A 20,714-nucleotide genomic window follows, 5' to 3' on the forward strand; every position below is an offset into this window, starting at 1 on the left:
TAACACAGATAAATACTGTTGTGATAAAAGACATAAAACAAATGAACAATTCATTCAAAACAACTGCTAAATTCATAACAATTTTGTCTTTGCATATTTTCTCAAATAAATTAAAGTAAAACCTCTCATGTAGAGTCCATACTAACTGGACAACCATTCTTGAAAAGGTAGGAAAACACAACTCAGGAGTACTTTACCTTTCTAATATTCCCACTAAACCAGGTTAGAAATTTTTGTTGCCCGTCAACCTTGAGTATAAAGGAACTGGAGAAACTAACACATGAAAGATTCAAGATTGAACTCTTGTGCCTCTGAGCAACAATAAATTTAAACATCCCAGAAAAACAAGTTTTTCCTTTTTAATGAGTATGTATAAACTTATATTTGTATGTACATACAAATGGTATCATCACCCTCTCTAGTAATACATTTCAATATTTGGAATCTTAGAGTTAAGAAATCTTCCTAACCTTTAACTAGATTTATTTTGTTATAATTTTTAAGCCTATTGAGAGGTTCATCCACATTGTAGCGTGAATCAGAATTTCCTTCCTTTTTAAGGCTATTTTCTATTGTATGTATATATCACATTATACTTAACCATTCATATACTAATGGACAAATAGGTTATTTCTATGTTTTAGTTATTATAAAGCTGCTGTAAATATGGGTGTGGAAATATCTCTTCAAGACTGCTCTTTCAATTCTTTTTTTTTTTTTAAGATTTATTTATTTATGCATACAAGAGCTGGCCAGAGGCACAGGGGGTGGGGGGACGGTGAGAGGATTCACTGGAGACAGAGTGGGGAACAGAACAAGCAGATTGACCAAAGCACACTGCTGAGGGGAGCAGTGAGCAAGTCAGGAGAGGTCTGCTGCGCCATGTGGGTTGCTCCCTGGCTGGCCGGGAATCGAACTCATGCTGCAGTGGCTGAGGATAGCTTCATAGGTTGCGCCACCAGAGAAGCCCTCAATTCCTTTAGCTATATAACCAGAAATGGAATTGGTAGAACATACAGTAATTCCATTTTTAACTTTCTGACAAACTACCATATGTCTACCATAGTGGCTATACCACTACCAGCAGTGTTTACAAGGTTTCTATTTTCTTGATATCTTTGTCAACATTCATTGTTTTCAGAAGCTTTTTGATAGTAGTCATCCTAATGAGTGAAAGGCAGTATCCTATTGTGGTTTTAATTTGCATTTCCTAATAATTTGTGATGGTAGCCATCTTTTCATGTGTTTGTTGGTCACCTTCTTTGGAAATTATTTTTAATAGGGTTGTCTGGTTTTTGTTGTAGAGTTTTAAGAGTTCACTACACAGTGTCTACACAGTCAACAATCCACTTTCAGATATGATTTCAAATTATTGCCCCCATCCTGTTGGTTATCTCTTCACTGCTGATACACAGTACAACAATACTGTATTCCCTACTTTACTTTACTAGAGCTTTTATATTTCATGAAGTCCAATATGTCTATTCCTTCTTTTGCTGCCTGTGCCTTCAGTGTTACACCAACAAATCACTGTCAAATCCAATGCCATGTACTTTAGACCTATGTTTTCCTTTTAACAGTCTGTTTTTAGCTCTTACATTTAGGATTTTTATCTATTTTAAGACAATTTTTACATACAGTGTCAGATATTTTGTATATCTTCCAATTTTCCCAGCAGCCTCTGTTGAAAAGAGTGACCTTTCCCCCACTGAATTATCTTGGCACTCTTTTTTTTTTTTTTTTTTTTTACATAGAATAACTGGGGTGTAGGCCAGAATTGCAGGGGGAGAGAGGATTCACCAGAGACAGAGTGGAAAGCAGAACAGGCAGATCTATTGAAATACACTGCTGAGGGGAGCAGCAGGCGAGACAGGAGAGGTCTGCTGTGCAACATGTGGGTTAGCTCCCTGGCCGGCAATCAAACTCAGGCCACAATAGTGATAGTGCTGAGACCTAATCCCTACACCACCAGGGAGGCCCTACCTTGCATATTAGCCTCTTATTGGATATGAGATGTAGAAATCTCTTTTCCCATTCAGTAGGCTTTTGTTTTATTCTATTGATATTTTCTTATGTTGTGAAGTTTTAAATTTGATGACTTCTACATTTTAAAATTTGAGGTTTCTGATTGGAGGGTATACTTTAGAGGGGATTTTCCAAGTGTGAAAATCTCCTGCTAGGTCAAGCCAGTGGGACTTTATCTGAATATATTAATGATTTGGGCACTCTTGTCTAAAATCATCTGACCATATATACAAGAGCTTGTTTCTGCACTTTCTAGTCCATCCCAGTGATGTATATATTCTGTCTTTGTGCCAGTATTACACTGTTTTCATTACTGATGCTTTGGAGTAAGTTTTGAAATCAAGAAGAATGAGTCTTCCAAACATGTTCCTTCTCAAGATGGTTCTGGCTATTCAAAATACCTTGAGATGACAAATTTAATTCAGGATGAATTTTGCCATTTCTGCAAATAAGATAGCTAGGATTTCAATAGGGATTACAGTAAATCATATTGGGTAGGACTGACATCTTAGACATATTAATTATTCCTACCTATAAACATGGGATATGTTCACTTTTACTTATGTCTTATTCAATTTCTTTCAATGTCTTATAGATTTCATTGTCCAAGTCTTTCACCTCCCTGGATAAATTACTAAATATTTTATTCTTTTTACTAGTATTGTAAGTGGAAATGTTTTCTTTTATATTTATTTTTATTTTTTTATTTTTAAACAATATTTGCATCCCCCCCCACCCCCTCAGATTAAGTCCCCATAGAATTTTCTTCCCCAAGGCACCCGTGTACCATCACTACAGTCCCCCCTTTGCTCCTCCCTCCCTCCCTCTGATCCCTCTCCCTCCTCCTCCCCTAAAGTATGTCTCTGATTTATAATTGTTTTTGCTTTGTTGTGTTTTGTACTGTTATTTTTTTTTACACTGATGTCTTATTTGGTTCCCCTATACTCCTGTTATAAGTGAAACCATCCGGTATTTTTCTTTTTCCATTCCACTACTAGGGATCTACCCAAAGGACACAAAAACAGTGATTCAAAAGAACACCTGTACACCTAGGTTTATTGCAGCACTATTTACAATAGGTAAAACCTGGAGACAACACAAATGCCCAAAAATAGATGACTGGATCAAGAAAATGTGGTATATATACACAATGGAATATTATTCAGCAATCAAAAAAGAGAAACCCATGTCATATGCAGCAACGTGGATGGAGCTAGAAGGAATTATGCTCAGCGAAATAAGCCAGATGGCAATGTTTTCTTAATATCTTCTACATGTTGTTCATTGTTAGTTTATCAAAATGTAATTTACTTTATATCCTGATAAGATGATTAATTTCTTAATTAGTTCAAAAAGATTTTTTGTGGAATCTTTAGGTTTTTCTCATGTGTGTAATTTAAGGAAGGCTTTGTGCTTACAGCCTGAAGTATAAATTTAAGGTCTTCTCAGGTCTTTTCTGATCCTGCACCTTTCCTTGGGCATATGAAATGATTCTAGTTTCCCTCATACATGCAGTTGCTTTTGCATATCCTAATATTTAATGCCAGGTCACAAAAAAAGAAGAAAGAGAAAAAAATGTAGGGCACTGACTATTAAATCCTCCAGAAGTCATTTCAGCCAAGAGGAAAAAAACTTGCAACAATGGGAGGTGCAACAATGGCTGCCCACTTTGTGTCTACACCTCCATGATCAAAAGCAGCAATCAGCAATCACAACACAGATCTCAGTATTTGTAGATCAGGGTCCTTCCTGACTACCCTGACTACTGGTAAGTTAATCTAGGAATACATACATGCTACCTGCCACCTGGCTGGAGGGTGAGGTATGGGTATCTCCTAGGAGCTAAAAGCTGAAATTAACCACTAAACCTTCAAATCTTTCCCCTAAAAGTAGCAAACCATCAACAAAACCCAGAGTTCATAAATAGTTATATTAGAAAGATTCTGCCAATGAAGTTATTATCTAGCTGGTGAGACAAATTCCTAGTATATCCAGCTTCACCTCTTTCAAATTTTCTCCCCAAATTTCATGACTTTTAACATCAATCTAACTAAACATTTCCTGAAACCACATGACATTCTTAGTAAATTAGCTCAAATATTTTATTATTCCCAACTATAATATAATAAGTAATGTTGTACTTCATCTTATTTTCTTTAAAACTTTTTCAATTAATCAAGATGCTGGTCTTCTGAGTATATTAAAATCTGAACAGGATCATTTGGGAATACTATATTCTGTTTCATTCATTCATTCATTCATTCAGTCTTCAGTAAGTATTCACTGGGTGCCTACTATACTCAATACTGTTCTAGTTATTGGACAAAGCAAAGTTCCTGGCCTCACAGAGTTTATGTCATAGTGCAAGAGACAGAATAGTCTCAACAAAATAAATAAATAAAATGTAAATGTTAGGTAATAAGAAGTGCCACGAAGAAAATATAGCAGGAAGAAAATTATATAGCACGAGCCAAGGTTATGTCCTCTAGAGAAGGAAATGAGAAAGAAAGCTATGAGGATACCTAAGGGAAGAAAAACAAGATTCAGGGTGATGGCAGCAGAAAAGTGAAAACTGTTTAAATTCTGGATCTATTTTAGAGAAGCAACAGAATTTAGTGATGGATCAGATGAGGAATGTGAAAAGAAAAGGAGGGGGAAAGGGCCCTGTGGTCTACAGTAAAGGACTATGAGTGCTTCGGTGGTGGGTGTATTTTCCATACATCTGAGGAAGTATGAACTTATTGCCCTAAATCATATACAGTGTTGTAAATCAATATTGACCCAATTAAAAAGAAAAGAAGGAATTAATAATGATTCTTAATACCCAGCTTAAGCAACTGAAGAATTTACTAGTAAGAAAAACTGAAATACTACATCCCTTTTTAAAACTTGATCTTTTATTGTATGAGCCATCTCAGATTTTTAGACTGCATTCATATAAAAGGTATCTTTGAAATTGTTTTTTGTTCTTGTAAATCAAATCTTTCTTTTGCTCTTCATCTGTTTAATAGTGCTAGGTTTTTGGAGGGTATGTTGGGCTAGGGGATAGGGAAGCATCTAATTACAACATAAATTACCATGGATCTCCAGGAATTATGATATCTAGTCCTATAGTCATTTTGGAGGTTGTTATTCTGAGTCCTGACTTATTTTTATAAGAAAAAAATCTTAAACTGACCAGTTTTGTAGCCCACTTGCCCTTTCCTTCTCTATTTACAGTTACATAAAATGTTTCCACACTTTTGTTTTCATTAACTAGATAAGCAGAACCAGTCAGAATTAGCATTTATTTCTTGAAAACTATACGATCTAGCTTGTATCAGCTGGGAAAAAAATGCTTAATGAAAATAAACATAATAACAACAACCTCAAATTGCCATGGTGATATATACTATATATGGTGTCTTAATTAGCTCCCTTATTCCACCTCCAAACCTTTAAGTTATAACATAGATGAGGAATCTGAAACAGTGATTAAACATATTTCCAGTATCATTTTAGACAGCAACAATACCATTACAACTTAGGTTTTATGAGAAAGTTTAGTATTACTCCCTACTATTAATCCTCTCCATTAAAACATTTTTCATTAACCTTAAAAGATAATACTATCCCATGTTTCCTTTTTAAAATTGGTCTCCCATTCAATTTCCTACACATTTACTACTATATTTCATCAAAGGAGAAAAAAAAATACCGAGTTTCTGGAGGGTTCAAAATTAGCTAAACTATATCAACATATATAAGATCTCATGGTCCTCAGTGCCTTTACCTACATATTAAGGAAGAAACAGAATGTAATCCTACTGTACTCAGTACATCATACACAGAGACATACACAGTACATCATACACAATCAACTTTCCAAAGTAGCTCTCTGAGTTTCCCTAAGAAGAAATAGGAAAAAAAATGTAATCTTATCACATACTTGAAAAGCATATAGCAAATACTTGCTAGATGGGGAAGTATTTAACTATTCACAGCTTAAATCAACTGAAAAAAAAAAAATCTGCAATAGTCATCTATACTAGAGACCAGAAAATTTTTATGTGAAGGGCCAGAAAGTAATTGTTTAAGTTTTGTAGGACATATGGTCTATTGTCACAAGTTACACAATTACTCAACTCTGTATTTGTAGCACAAAAATGCCATACACAGTAAATAAATGAATAAGTGTACTGTGTTTCAATATTACTCTATAATACTTCATGATACAAAGAACTTGATTTGGTCTGCAGGTTATAGCTGCAACTCCAAGTATTGTGCAGGGTGTGGAGAGAAACCCTCGCAACACTTTTGATGGGAATATAGACCTGCCCAGCCCCTATGAAAGAGTACAGAAGTTTCACAAAATACTAAAATAGGTCTACCACACAATCCAACAGTTCCACTCCAGGTATCTATATGAAGAAGGCAAAAACACTAAATCAAAGGGCTACATGTTCATCCCAGCAGTATTTACAATAGCCAAGCTATGGAAACAAGCTAAATGCCCATTAACATGAAAGGGTTAAGATGAGGTATACAGATACAATGGAATACTATTCGGCCAAAAAAAAATTAATAAAATCTTGTCATTTGCAGCAACATAAATAAAACTGGAAATTATACTAATGATGTCCTAAGAAAAGTCAGAAGCAGAAAGACAAATAATGGGTGATTTCATTTGTATGCAAAATATAAAGAAACAAACAAACAAAAAGAACAGAAGCACTAAACCAGAGCAAACCCTAGAAACCTGACGATAGAGCTAAGGCCACCATAAAGGTGGGAGGAGAGTGGAGAGCAAAGCTGGAAGGGAACCCAGTGAGCCCTGGCGGACAATACTGATGTTTGGGTGGCGGGCGGTGTGGTAATGTACTCTGCAGAAACGTGACCCCTTGCTCCCACATAATATAATGTTGTCAGCCAATATTGTCAATAAAAGATACAAAAAGAAAGTATGTGTCTTTAAAATTTCTAATTAGTAAAAACAGGCTAATTCACCAATTTAGCCCTGAGGAATTCAGCCTTAAATGGGAATGTCACACCTTCTGCCTTGTCTTAAAATTGAGTAGAATTTGACTTATTCCTACATAGTCTTGCTCTAGACTAAAGCACATGTGATTCTAATATATTTTTTAAGTAATAAGTTTACAGCTACAACAAAGGAGGCCACTCTTCAGACCACACATATATTTCTCTAATGAAATTCATTAACATTAAGAAATATTTATTTTCCTTTTACAAGAATATACCCTAAACTAAACATGCTATATACACATGTAGTGATAAACATGCACTGTAAAATCTCAAAAGTCCACATTAAAGTGAAGAAACAATAAGACTAAACAAATTCTGGTTTACTGATTCCCTTATAAGGAAAAAAAAGAGTATCACAGACCAGGGAAAATCTTGAGTTACATGCCTTATATTTCCCTTCTCTCAACTTTCTTGGTAAGATTTATGGGTAAAGCCAACAGGGCTTCCCAGCAACTGTTTTGCACAATACAGTGAAACTCAACTCTTATCCTCACTTAAAATTATGCCAAACTATGAGGGATCACAGAAAAATGAGAAATGCTTCAAGTTATCTTATCAAATTTTTAGTTTCAATTGAAGGAACCTTACGTGAGGATGAAATTTCAACAATAAAATCAACCTATCTCATGGCATAGAGCACCATTTCTAGAACACTAGTTTTTATTTTAAACATCTTTTAATGGGGTCTGTCTGGTGGCGGCCAGAGCAGCATGAGTTCGAGCCCTGGCCAGGGAGCTAAACCACAAGGTGCAACAGACTTCTCCTGTCTCACCCGCTGCTCCCCTCAGCCATGTATTTGAGTAGATCCGCCTGTTTTGCTCCCCCACTTCTGTCTCTGGTGAATCCTCTCACTCCCTACACCTCTGGCCTACACCCCAGTTCTTGTACTCATAAATAAATAAATAAAACACTTTAAAAAAAATATTTTTCAAGCTTAGTTAAATTACCTCTGCTTCCACGTCAACATTTTGCTTCAAAAGTAACTTCAAAATGTCAACATGTCCATTCTGACTAGCAGCTTGCATAGCAGTGTGGCCAGCACATTGTCCATTTACCTAAACAAAAAAAGAACAGATGAAGTAATGTCACAAATTGGAGCTAATATGTAGTGTAGATTTAAATTTAGCACATTCTATGATTCTATGAAAATAAGTCAGGTTAGTGTTCCATCTAGCCTACTAGACCAGAAATTCTCTTTTATCTAATTTAGAAAAGGGAGGCAGGCATTTTTGTTCCACTGTTTAAAGGACTATGAAAGAAGTATTTAGTCAATTTGCAAAATTTAAAAAAAGGTGAATATAAGTGTGTGTCTCATCTGCAGAGCCAAAAAAAAAATTAAGGAAACAGGAAGGAAAGGTTGAATAAAGAAAAGCTAAATTAGTTTTGTATATTCTATTTGGATTATTAAATCCAATGCTTCAATGAAAAAAACAATGAGGTTGAATGAAAAATCTGTAAAAAAAAGATATTGTACACTACAGTATAAATAAATTCAATTTAACAAATATGCCAAATGCCAACTCTAAACAAACTATCATAAAGATAAATAAATAAGTTAGCAGGATAACTCTATATACAACTATTACTTTATAAAGCAATAATTTTTAACCTTTCTTACACTTCATATGTATATATGCATAACTTGCCCATGGACATATCCACAGATAAGTGTAATTCCTTAATCCCAACATATTCATTCCCATCCATAAAACTTGCCATAAGAAAAGTTGTAAACCAATGTTGTTTCAATAAAATTTTTTTTTAAAAAGGAGCTGCTTCTTCTCAGAATTCTGAATGCAGGGAAAACAGAATTATTCTGAACGAAAATTATATCTAACCTAGAAATCTAAAACTAATCTAATCTAAAACTTCATTATAAGGTTTTTTAAAAAAAGACATTAAAGACCTATTTCCCATGTAGCCATTTTTAAGAAACTTCTAAAGACTGTACTACAACAAAGAGAATAAATGTAGGAACAGGAAGACAGAGAACATAAAAAACATGAAATCCAACAAAGAAGAGAAAAGAAGGGAATGATGAGTGAAGAGATATCCCCTAGTGCATATAGAGAAGAAAATTACCCACATATAACATGTCAGAAAACAATGAGGAAAATCTTCATCAGAAGATGAAATAGATACACAGTTGATATGTCTATCTTGTGAGAGAGAAAATTACAAGTTTGAAAAGGAATTAATCATAACAGTATAGATTACTAATATATTAAAAATAGTTTAATTTTGTCAGCAGTTAAAAAAGCTGACTAGAAAAGACTACAGGTGGGGCATCCCTGGTGGCGCAAGGAGTTAAGCACCGCACTATGAAGCAATCGACAGCCACTGCAGCACGAGTTTGATCCCCAGCTGGCCAGGGAGCTACCCACATGACGCAGCAGACCTCTCCTCACTCGCCCACTGCTCCCCTCAGCAGTGTATTTCAGTCGGTCTGCCTGTTCCATTCCCCACTCTGTCTCTGGTGAATAATCTCACCCACCCTCCCCCAGCCCCCCGCCCCCCGCCTCTCTGGCCTATACCCCAGCTCTTGTATGCATAAATAAATAAATCTTAAAAAAAAAAAAGACTACAGGTGAAATATTTTTGGAATAGAGTGAATACAGTAATCTTAATTAAAATGGGTGTGGATTATCTGGGTATATGCATTTGTCAGAACTGATTAATGTATTTCACCATCTGTAAATTACACTTCTTTTTTTTTTTTTAAAAGAACAACTTAAAAGAAATAGAAGAAGACACAACGAAATGGAAAGACATTCCTTGCTCATGGATTGGAAGAATTAACATTATCAAAATGGCCATCCTACTGAAAGCAATATACAGATTCAATGCTATTCCAATAAAAATGTCAATAACATTCTTCAAAAAAATAGAACAAATATTGATGAAATTCATATGAAGCCACAAAAAAACCTCCAATAGCCACAGCTCTCCAGACTAAAAAGAAGGAAGTTGGAGGTATCACATGTCCTGATTTCAAACTATACTACAAAGCCATAATAATTAAAACAGTATGGTTCTGGAACAAATACAGACATACAGATCAATGGCCTCAAACAGAAAACCCAGAATAAACCCACATATTTATGGACAACTAATCTTTGAAAAGGAGCAAAAAATATGCAGCAGAACAAGGACAGTTTGTTCAATAAATGGTACTGGGAAACTGGACTGCTACTTGCAAAAGAATAAAGCTAGACTACTACTTTAAACCATGCACAAAAACCAACTCAAAAATGATAAAAGACCTGAATGTAAGACCTGAAACCATAAAATATATAGTAGAAAATATAGGGAAAACACTACATGACAAACATTTCAGTAACAACTTTAAAGACACATCCCCCAAAGCAAAGAAAGTGAAGGAAAAGATAAACAACTAGGATTACATCAAACTGAAAAGCTCTGTGCAGCAAAAGAGACACTAACCAAATCAAAGAGACATCCTACTGATTGGGAGAAAATTCTTGCATACAATACAACTGATAAGGGACTGATCACAAAAATCTACAAAGAGCTCACACGACTCAACAAAGTAAACAATCCAGTCAAAAAATGGGCAGAAGAGATAAAAAGACACTTCTCCAAAAAGGAAATGCAAATGGCCAACAAGTATATGAAAAAATGTTCAACATCCCCTATAATCAGGGAAATGCAAATCAAAACCACAATGAGATACCACATAATAAGTGAGAATGGCACACATTAAAAAAGCAGCCAATAACAAATGCTGGCAAAGATGTGGGGAAAAAGGAACTCTCCTATCCTGCTGGTAGGAATGCAAACTGGTGCCACGATGGTAGAAATGACAAAGCCTTTGGATGACTAATCACCTACATAAAATATGGCCTATACAAATGGTACAATTACAACAAATCTTACAAAATACATGACCTCTAATTCATCTACATTATGAACTATGAAATAGTCAACCTTCATAGGAAGGGGAGGAAGGAAAGTTTAGATTAAATGTTTAGAAAGAGGGACAGAAAATTTACTGAATTAAATTTCGAAGACATGATAAATAGCATTTACATGAATAAGTTTCCAAAAGGATATTAAACCACTTAAAAACATAAGTGTAAATTCTGTCAATCATAAGATCACACTGCTGAAATAAGAAACTGTCATATCTTTCAAAATACTCACTGAAGAAAGATGTTTGATGTATTATTAAAATATCTCAGAAAAACAAGAAAGAAGGTATAAATGAAGTTCATGTGGTAAAATATTAGTAATTATTGAAGTAATGTGGCAAAATTTTAGTAGTAGAAGTATAAGGTTCATTATACTATTCTATTGTTGTGTACTTCAAAATAATTTTTAAAATGCTTACATCCACATCTGGTCTTTTTAGTAAATCTTCCACTTTAGCAACATCTCCATTGGCAGCAGCCTTAACTAATTCTTCATTGAGGTCACCAGATTCTTGGGTTTCAAATAATTTCTTCAAGAGCTGGGAAAGTCTTTCTGTAAAGCATAAAGTTGCAAGTATAGGAAAATGTCAAACCTTAACTACTAACAGAAAAGTATTACCCATATTCCCATAACACACTTTTTTATTATTTCTATCATTAATGTTGCTTTTGTACTATGTTACCGATAACTGTCTGTGAAGTTAGAATTACTACCATGTAAAGTTGTATTAAATTTGAACTCATAAATATTCAAGTTTTCTTCAAATCATATACTTTAAGATTATATTTCAGGAAAAGCAAAGCTACATGCCAATAATTAAGATTTAGAAGTCACACCAAAGATACAGACACAAAACAATGAGAGTGTCAGAATGACACAAACTTGCATTACCAACTAACCTCACAATAAAAATAAACAGCACCTGATTTAAACATTAACCATGCTAATAAATTACAACAAGAAAGATGAATCAGAGCAGAGGAAGTAGAAAGCAGCACAAAATAAAACTGGAGGTCACCCAATGTTTTCCTTTACAGGTAAAGCTGGTAGAGAAAGAGGAAACTTTGGGCTTGAGTCTACCCAAGCATCCAACATATTCAGATCTCACTGTGGTGTTCTATTCACTGTGGCATGTATAGTAGCTCTCATTAAATGGCAAAATAAAAATAAAGAAAAATAAAGCTGATATATAAAAATACCCAGAAATAAAGCTAGCAATATTGTTGGGAATAAAAACAAAATGAAGCTGTCTAAGAAAGTGATGGTCCTAGTGCAGAAAACAAAAGTTCTGATTATAGAGTAGATTGTTGAATTTCAGCCATTTCATATTTAATATGGAGAAGCCTGTGACATACCTACGAAAAAACAAATATTTATGGAACTTTTCTAGGGCATACCTCAACCAACACAACATCATATGGGGGAAAAAAGGGGCAGAGGGGAATGGAGGGCCTTTAGTGAATCTTTAAAAGTGAATTAACATGCAAGTGAGAGAGAACCAAGAACATTTTCTATATAAAAGAATTGGAGAACCAGCAAAGGGTCTACAGTAAGCCATATCACTTCTAAAGAAACACAATACAAAACATACCACCAGATGCATTACTGATGGCTGATCCTGCAGATGCCACCTTGGAAACTGCTGCTGGATTGTATGTCCATGATGTTCCACAAACTTCCACCTTTAAATCACTGTCAGAATAAATCTGTTGTACTCTGCCAACTTTACCTAAAGTCTTTACAAAAAAATTAGGTTTATGTTTCCAAAGTCTAAAATATATAACACAATAAAAATCAATGATTAGTATTTACATGTTTAAACTATTAATTTTACTTTGATCCTAATGAAAAGGATTTTAACCACACTGAAGTGGGTTTATTAGTACAGATTTTAAGACTATCTTTAAACAGTATTTTAATAAATAAAACTATACTTTCACAAGAATATAAACAAAGAGAAATCATGGCTCTATATTATAAAAGTTCACAAAATTTTGCTTTGGACACTCAACTCTTCTTAAGCTATTGATATATGTTGAGAATAGTTGAAATTCTATCATCTAGCTTAAAAAAATAAAATCTGATTTCGTAAAAAAAAAAAAAAAAAAAAAACCGACTACTTGGCCAAAAAGAACTCAAGAGTACATCTATAAAAGCAGTGTTTTTAGGAGTCACTCCTGATTCCAATACATAAGTATGTAGAAATGTCATGCTTACTAAATATATGGAATAAGAAGAGCAATACAATTCAGGTCACAGTCATATGCAGCTCTTACCATGTATTGACTCACCTAATATGTATAACTCTGAAAGTTAAGTATTATTGTTACCCCTATTTCAATCAAAAAATCCAGGTTCAAACCCTTTTCCTTAAGTACAATAGAACAAATACTACCACTCGAAAAAATGGTGAAGAAGAATGATCATATTAGATTACTTCCTAACACAGAGGAGAGAGGGCCCTTAACTTTTTTCTCTCTACAGCATTTGTCCACAACTTCTTGAACCATGCCTTGATTTCTGGATGATGGTAATATCTTTTTCCCTGTTCCTTCCCTTGCGCTACTCATTGGCTCCTTTTCCTTCTTCAGATCCCTAACCCTGTCAATGCTCTCAAAGTTTAATTCCTAAACTTTTTACTCTTCTTTCTTGAAAGTCTAATTCCCATTTACCGCTATCATCTTTTTTTCCAAAGGCTTCCAAATACCTTTCTCTAGTCCTATTTATCCCTCTCACAGGCCCCGATTTTAACTTCTCATTAGACGTTTTCACTTGTAATTTCCTACTATCATTACAAACTTTGAGGTTGCATTCTTTGTGTTTTTCTCCTTTCCATTATGGAAAACCTCAAACATATTAAAGTAGAAAATAGTACAATGAATCCTCATATACCCCATGCTTCAGTTTTAACAATTATCAGTACATGGCCAAACTTGTTTTTTCCCTATCCATTCTTCTTCATGTATTATTTTATCATATGAACACCTTTTTAAAAGCATAACTACAATACTATTCTCTACCTACCTCAAATTATTAATAATGCAGATTTATAAGCGACCAGCATTCCAAGTTCCAGTTGTATCATGCTTTCTTTGCTTAAATGAAGTTCCAAGGGAAGATTATACATGTGTTTTTTTTATTGAAAAGTATTCTGTGAAAAAAGAGCTATTTGCCCTATAAAGTCTCTTATAATCTGAATTTTCCAAATTAGTACCTTAATAGGTTCACCTGTCCTCCATATTTGATAAGAAATTCTATAAGTTGGCTACCAGATCAATTTAAAATGCTCCTAGAAAGGTTTGGTAGTTTCCTCATGATCTCCTATGAAGTTTGTCTAGTTTACTTCCTGCCAAAGAACTAGTATCAATATTTATCAAGCCAAAGTTATCTATAGAGGGAACGGATACTTCAAGACCATAATCTGGGTGTTACGGCTTCTGAGTGTTTCTGTCATGATCACTCTTTCTAGATAACTTCATGTACAGAGCTAGGAAATGGGGGTATTTTATTCTGTTTTAAGGATGAAATTAATCATGAGTTCAAACACTCTTAGAATTCAAATTCAAGACTACAGGGCTTCTATCAATATTTAGCCTTTTCCACATTACATTTATATATCCTTTTCCCACTCTGACAATTCTGGCTCTTAAAGTCACTGAGCAAGAACAGATTTATCGCATAAATATTCATTTATTTATCTCTCACATTACACTTGAAAATCTCAGAATAACAATATTAAAATGATCATGAACAAGAAAATTTCTGAAAATCATTAAATATTTCTTTTCCATGTGATTCCTAAGGATATATTCCTCCTATAAGGATATAGAGACAAACTGCTATGTTTAAAAATCAGTTGGCGTTTCTTCTCTGTGTGATTATGTCATGAGGAAAGACACCTAGGTTCATTCATTTCATTGTATTTTATACTTTAGGAATTTCTTGTTTAATTTTGTCCTATACTTGTATAAAATATACATCTGAGTATGGTCTCAAATAAAAGAACACATATTTGAAAATGTCTACCTTCTTCATCTACTATATCAAATACCCCTTCTATATATGTAACACTTTTGGTTTGGCTTGGTTTACAGTTGCTAGCAGGGGTTTGGGTGGGGTTTTTTTGACATTTACTTTTTACTTTTTTTTTTTCCATATGCGCACATTCCACTCACCCTTGACCAAACCACCCAGGACCATACCTCATTTGCCTCCCTTGACCACATTCCCCTGATAACCTATTCTTTCACTAAAATCAAAATGTATTCCTACTACAATTTGTCTGTGAATGTTTTTTAAGTATTTAAATTCCACAGATTGCAAACACCAAGATCTGTCTTTTTTTTTTTTTTTACTTATTTTGCTTAACATAATCACTTCAATGTCCATCCGCTTTGTCCCAAATGCCACTATTCATCTTATGTCATAGCTGTGTACTCCACTGAGAATATGTTTTATAGTCTCTTTATCCATTAATCTGGTGATGGGCACTTGGGTTGGTTCCATGAATTGGCAATTGTGGACATTTCCAATACCCTTTTCCACAAGGGCTTCATTCTTACAAACAGTGGATAAGAGTTCCTTTTTTACTGCAACCTCACCAACATTTGTTGATTCCATTCTTTTTTATATGGGCCATTCTCAGAGGTGAGGTAGTATCTCAATATGGTTTTAATTGCCTTTGCCTATAATAAGTAATGCTGAACAATTTTTCACATGTCTGTAGACCATCTGAGTACAGTCTTTAGAAAAATGTCTATTTAGGTCCTCTAGCCATTTTTTTATTGTGTTGTTTATTCTTTATTGTTAGATTGTGTAAGGACTTGGCAAATTTTGGAGATTAGTTTTCTTGTCAGACAAGGGGTATGCAAATAGTTTTTCTATTTCTGTAGGTTGCCTTTTGGTTTTTGTGATGGTTTCTTTTGAGGCACAAAAGCAATTAACTTTGATGTAGTTCCGCTTGTTTATTTTTGCTTTTGTTTCCACTGCTGTTGGGGTCAAGTCTCCAAATACATCTTTGTGGCAGATGCCCTATGGATGTGTCATCTAAACTTTCTTTTAAGTACATTATAGTTTTTTTTTTTTTTTTTTTTTTTTAATAAATTTTATTGTTATATTCCCCATACAATTGCAGCCCCCCATTATAGTTTAAGTTCTTATATTCAGATCTTTAATCCATTTTGAGTTTTTATCAAGACAATTTGAGAAGATTCAAAATCAAAACTATAATATCCAGAATCCCAAAATTCCCCTCTAGAAACCATCTAAAGGGTTTTTTTTCTAAAGGGTTTTTTTTTTTTTAACATAGATGCATAATATGAGAGATAGAACATTTAGACTATGAAGATATGTGTTCAAATTCCAATTCAGAATCTTAGCTCAGATTTCCACATCTTTAAAAAAAAGTATGCCATACCACCACCTACTTTTTTTTTTTTTTAAAGATATGTCCCATCATTATTTTTTTTAAAGATTTATTCATTTAAGCACTGGGTACAATCAGAAGTGTGGGAGGGTGAGAGAATTCACCAGAGTCAGAGCGGGAAACAGAACAGGCAGACTGACGAAATACACTGCTGAGGGGAGCAGCGGGCAAGACAGGAGAGGTCTGTTGCGCCATGTGGGATGCTTGCTGGCGGCCGGGAATTAAACCGGCGCTGAAGAGGCTACGGGCAGCTTCATAGCCCAGCGCTCAACCGCTGAGCCACCAGGGGAGGCCCCCACCACCTACTTTTAATATTGTTAAGACAAATGAAATTTGTATGTGTAAGTATACATGTATGTGTTTGCTTATGCATATGTATATATACACATGTATATATGTACATGTGTACATATGCATATATGTACATGTATGTGTGCATACATATATACATGTATGAATAAGTGTCTATACATTTAGCACAGTGCTTAGAATACCTGGGTACTCAACAGACAGAAACTGCTGTATGCTATTCTTGCTAAGGGGAACAACAGAAACATCTTAATAATAAAAAAATTTTTATATAGTATATATGGTTTCCATATATACATAGAGGGAATATAAAGAATTTAATTTGTGACAAAACATTCTAAAATACAGTTCCTGAAAAACATACACAACTATCACTTATTTTATATTTAACAAACACAATTAAGCAAGCCAGCAATTCTGTACACTATGAAATGTCTCTGAATAAAGGAAGCAAAACAGATTGTTTTGCTTTGTTCACTATTATATTCTAGAAGCCTAAGAGGCATATATTTTTTGCTGAAGGAATATATGCTGAAGGAATAAGGCAAAAAGGAAGGATAGACATCAAGGGAAAGACAACATGAAGAACAGGAAGGGAATACTGGACAGAATGAAAGGGGGCAGAGGCTAGATCTGGGCAGGGTTAGGGCTAGATAGGAAATGAAAGAGTTGTTGATCAGGATGAGGGACTGGAAAACACAGCTGGGTGGGGAGGATGGATACAAGAAGGGTTGGGAGTAGAGATACATGGGACAGGAAGGAGGGACCATAATGGCGCTGGGAGTCAGGTCAGGATGTAGGACTGGATGACACAGAGCGGGAATTACACCAAGACAAAGAATGAATAGGAAGTCATAGCAAAGTAGAACACAGGACAAGGCAGCCAGGGGAGTATCAAAATGAAACAGGAAATATACGAGGGGACAAAAAAATGAAGAGAGAAAGGGAAGTATGGATGAAGAGAGGGTAGAATAAACTTTTTTGTTGTTGCTGAACATTTCATGAAAAATGAATTGGATAAGTAAATAAAAAATTAAACCAGAGCTTTTGGGGAGCAAAACCACTTCTGAAGGTAACATTCTAAGTTGCTCTTCCATACTCTAAATTTTATAGAGCATGCCACGGATGAGGGAAGCTGCAATGGTCCAGCACTGCTAGTAACTGGAAAAGCATGTGTCTCTCATTCTGGAGTTAGTTTCAGAAGTCTCTTGCTTTATGCCCACTGTATATTCTCCACTAACAGTCAAATATTAACTGTATCCTTTTCTGAAACTTCTTGGACTAGTTCAACTGGATTAAATTAGAAAACAAAAGGCATAACTAAGCCTAGTTGCCAATTAGGACTACAATTCTCAAAGATTTATGCTAAATAAAATTAAAATACTTTTAAAAACAACATAAAGCATAGTATTATTCCTCTAGTTCAAAATTATTTTATATATACTTACTGGGAGCATAGCTTCAGCCCACTCTCCATGTCCTCGTTGTAGGAGTTTGATTCTTTCCAGATCATAACAAACTTGCACAAGATCACCCACTTGAAACTGTGAGGTGCCACCTTCTGCACCTTGAGCAGCATCTCCACTTCGGACAATATTTGCTTTAGTGAGAACAGCAGGATTAAAAGTCCACCTAAAGATCAAAGCCAAAATTCAAAATGGGTAGTACGTTTACTCAATTTTAATACAATAGTCTTGTTAAACATGGCAGGGACAAAAACCTTGTAATATCAAAAGAGTAAAGAAATTCTCTGAAATTATATCCTAAGTGGTTTGTATTTCATTTTTTATAATTTTATTATACAAATTTGGGGAGCTATCTCTACTCTGTCTAGACTTACTCTCCTTTGCATGTTTCTAAAAACTGCTATGAAAGTAATACACACTCATTGTTAAAAACTAAAACATTTCACAATAATGTAAAATGAAAGTTCCAATTCACACATACATACCTGGATTACCACTTCCCATCCTACTAGAAACCACTGTTAATACCCCACTTATATCCAGTCTATCAACATGCTAGTATGTATAATATAGAAAGTTGTATTCCAGGGCCTCCCTTGTGGTACAAGGGGTGAAGTCTCAGCACTATGAAGCTTCGGCAGCCACTGCAGCACAAGTTCAATCCCTGGCCAGGGAGCTAACCCACATGGCACAGCAGATCTCTCCTGTCTCACCCGCTGCTCCCCTAAGCAGTATATTTCAATAGATCCACCTGTTCTGCTCCCCCACTCTATCTCTGGTGAATCCCTACACCATTGCCCCATGCTTGGGTATTTTACTAGCTGTAATCACTAGTAAATTTGTAAATCTCTATTTGTAATCAAACAAATAGAGATTCTAATTTCTTCTTTCTTATATATCAACATTTTTGTATGCTGCTCCAATGTTCACAACCCTTTAAATGACTACTTAATATTCTATCAAATAAATATACCACAATGTATATATAATTCATTTCCCTTAGTCCCATATGGCATTCAAAAGGAAAGGTTGCCTAGACAAACACACATTTACAGTATGGCATATTACACAGCTTCCTCTCCTTAATTCAAACGGTCATTAGTATACAAAATACTCTGAGAGGTCACAAGAACCTGTTTACTAAGTCCCTATAAGCATGCAAGTAAACATCTTTCTAAAGCAACCATAAAGATAAAGAAGTGCCTCTGACCAGTTAAGGAAAAAAATATCAAATATATAGTTTTCTTTTTAGCCTTATCAATTACAGTACACTGTACCTTACTCCCAATATCTAAAATTTACTAGCTCTATTACTGGGCATGAACATGCCAGTATTTACCCATGTGCTTCCTTGCCCTAGTAAAAACCAAGTTGATCTGTCAAACTTGCTCCAAATGTAATTTTCTGTCAAGTTTTATCTGATGTGCCCAGCAGAAATGGGCACCTTCTGCAGCTTCCAAATACACTGAATATTCACTTATCATAATTATATTTCAGTGCAGTTACTTCCAGTTTTGTGTATCCAAACTTAAAAGGGAAACCCTTCAAAGCAGGATACCATGTCTTAATTGTCTTTGGAATCTTAGCACTAATCACAGAGCTTAATACAGAAATAGTACTTTTATAATTGCATAAGTCAGGAGGGTGGGAGGAAAGAGGAGGTACCCAAAAAATATAATCTTTATTTATAAGAGCAGGGGAGTTAATCTAGAGACAGAGGGAGACAGGGTAAATTGGTAATTGTCCACTAAGATTACAACATTTTTGCTTTACTTGAATATAATACTAACAATGGAATCTGCTCCCTGTAGGAAAAGTACACCGAACACAAATATTTTCAAAATTCACATAAACACAACATATATATCACTCTCTTGCATAAGCTTTCTCTCTCTAACCCTTATCCTTTATTTCCCTCCACCTTCATCTTACCAACATATTTGGGGTTTTTAATCTACTGTGTAAGAGCTACCTTTAAGGATTGTTTTGATAATTATATCAGAGTATTTTACTTTCTTTAAGGCTCTTTCCTCTGTGTACTAATTTTACTTGCTATTACTGAAAATTAAGAAACAGCACCAACCTATTGCCACTTGGATACTGCACAACAATGTCATGATCTTCATCAATGCCACAAACAGTTCCAGTTGTAGTTAAAGTTTCAAACATGCCATCAGTCCATCCTCCATGACCATGCTGCAAAGACTGTACAATTTCTAGGTCAAGATCTATATTTACCAGGTCACCAATCTGCAATCCACCAGGATTCCTATTGCCATTCTGTTCACCTGTAATTACAGCAGGATTTAACAAAGGTAAAGGAAAATCACAGTAAAAACACACAGCTACATTATAAACAATAGCTCTAGATATATACTGTAATTTTTTTTTAGTTAGCAACTAATATGAAAATGTTTTGAAAACTTACTGCAATTTATCAGATTCTAGGGCTAGAGAAACTTTAAAAAAGAAACCAAACTCAAAAATTGAAACAATGTGGTGACTTGTAACATCAGGAGTACAATCTATAAAAC

At 34.7% G+C, this 20,714-nt stretch overlaps 1 protein-coding gene across 2 annotated transcripts in view; it reads right to left on the reverse strand.

Moving 5' to 3' along the window:
• Positions 1 to 20,714, reverse strand: part of MIB1 (MIB E3 ubiquitin protein ligase 1) — a 118,409-nt gene that overhangs the window by 51,139 nt on the left and 46,556 nt on the right. For both annotated transcript variants that reach the window (XM_037508746.2, XM_037508747.2), the window contains exons 6-10: positions 20,264 to 20,468; positions 18,163 to 18,346; positions 12,572 to 12,716; positions 11,399 to 11,532; positions 7,995 to 8,102 (exon numbers count right to left, since the gene is read on the reverse strand). In XM_037508746.2, coding sequence (XP_037364643.1) covers positions 7,995 to 8,102; positions 11,399 to 11,532; positions 12,572 to 12,716; positions 18,163 to 18,346; positions 20,264 to 20,468 — 776 coding nt within the window. The remainder of the gene's footprint in view (positions 1 to 7,994; positions 8,103 to 11,398; positions 11,533 to 12,571; positions 12,717 to 18,162; positions 18,347 to 20,263; positions 20,469 to 20,714) is intronic.

The sequence above is a fragment of the Talpa occidentalis genome, unplaced genomic scaffold (genome assembly GCF_014898055.3).
Source record: "Talpa occidentalis isolate TD23 unplaced genomic scaffold, MPIMG_talOcc4v2.1 talOcc4.13, whole genome shotgun sequence".
NCBI lineage: Eukaryota > Metazoa > Chordata > Mammalia > Eulipotyphla > Talpidae > Talpa > Talpa occidentalis.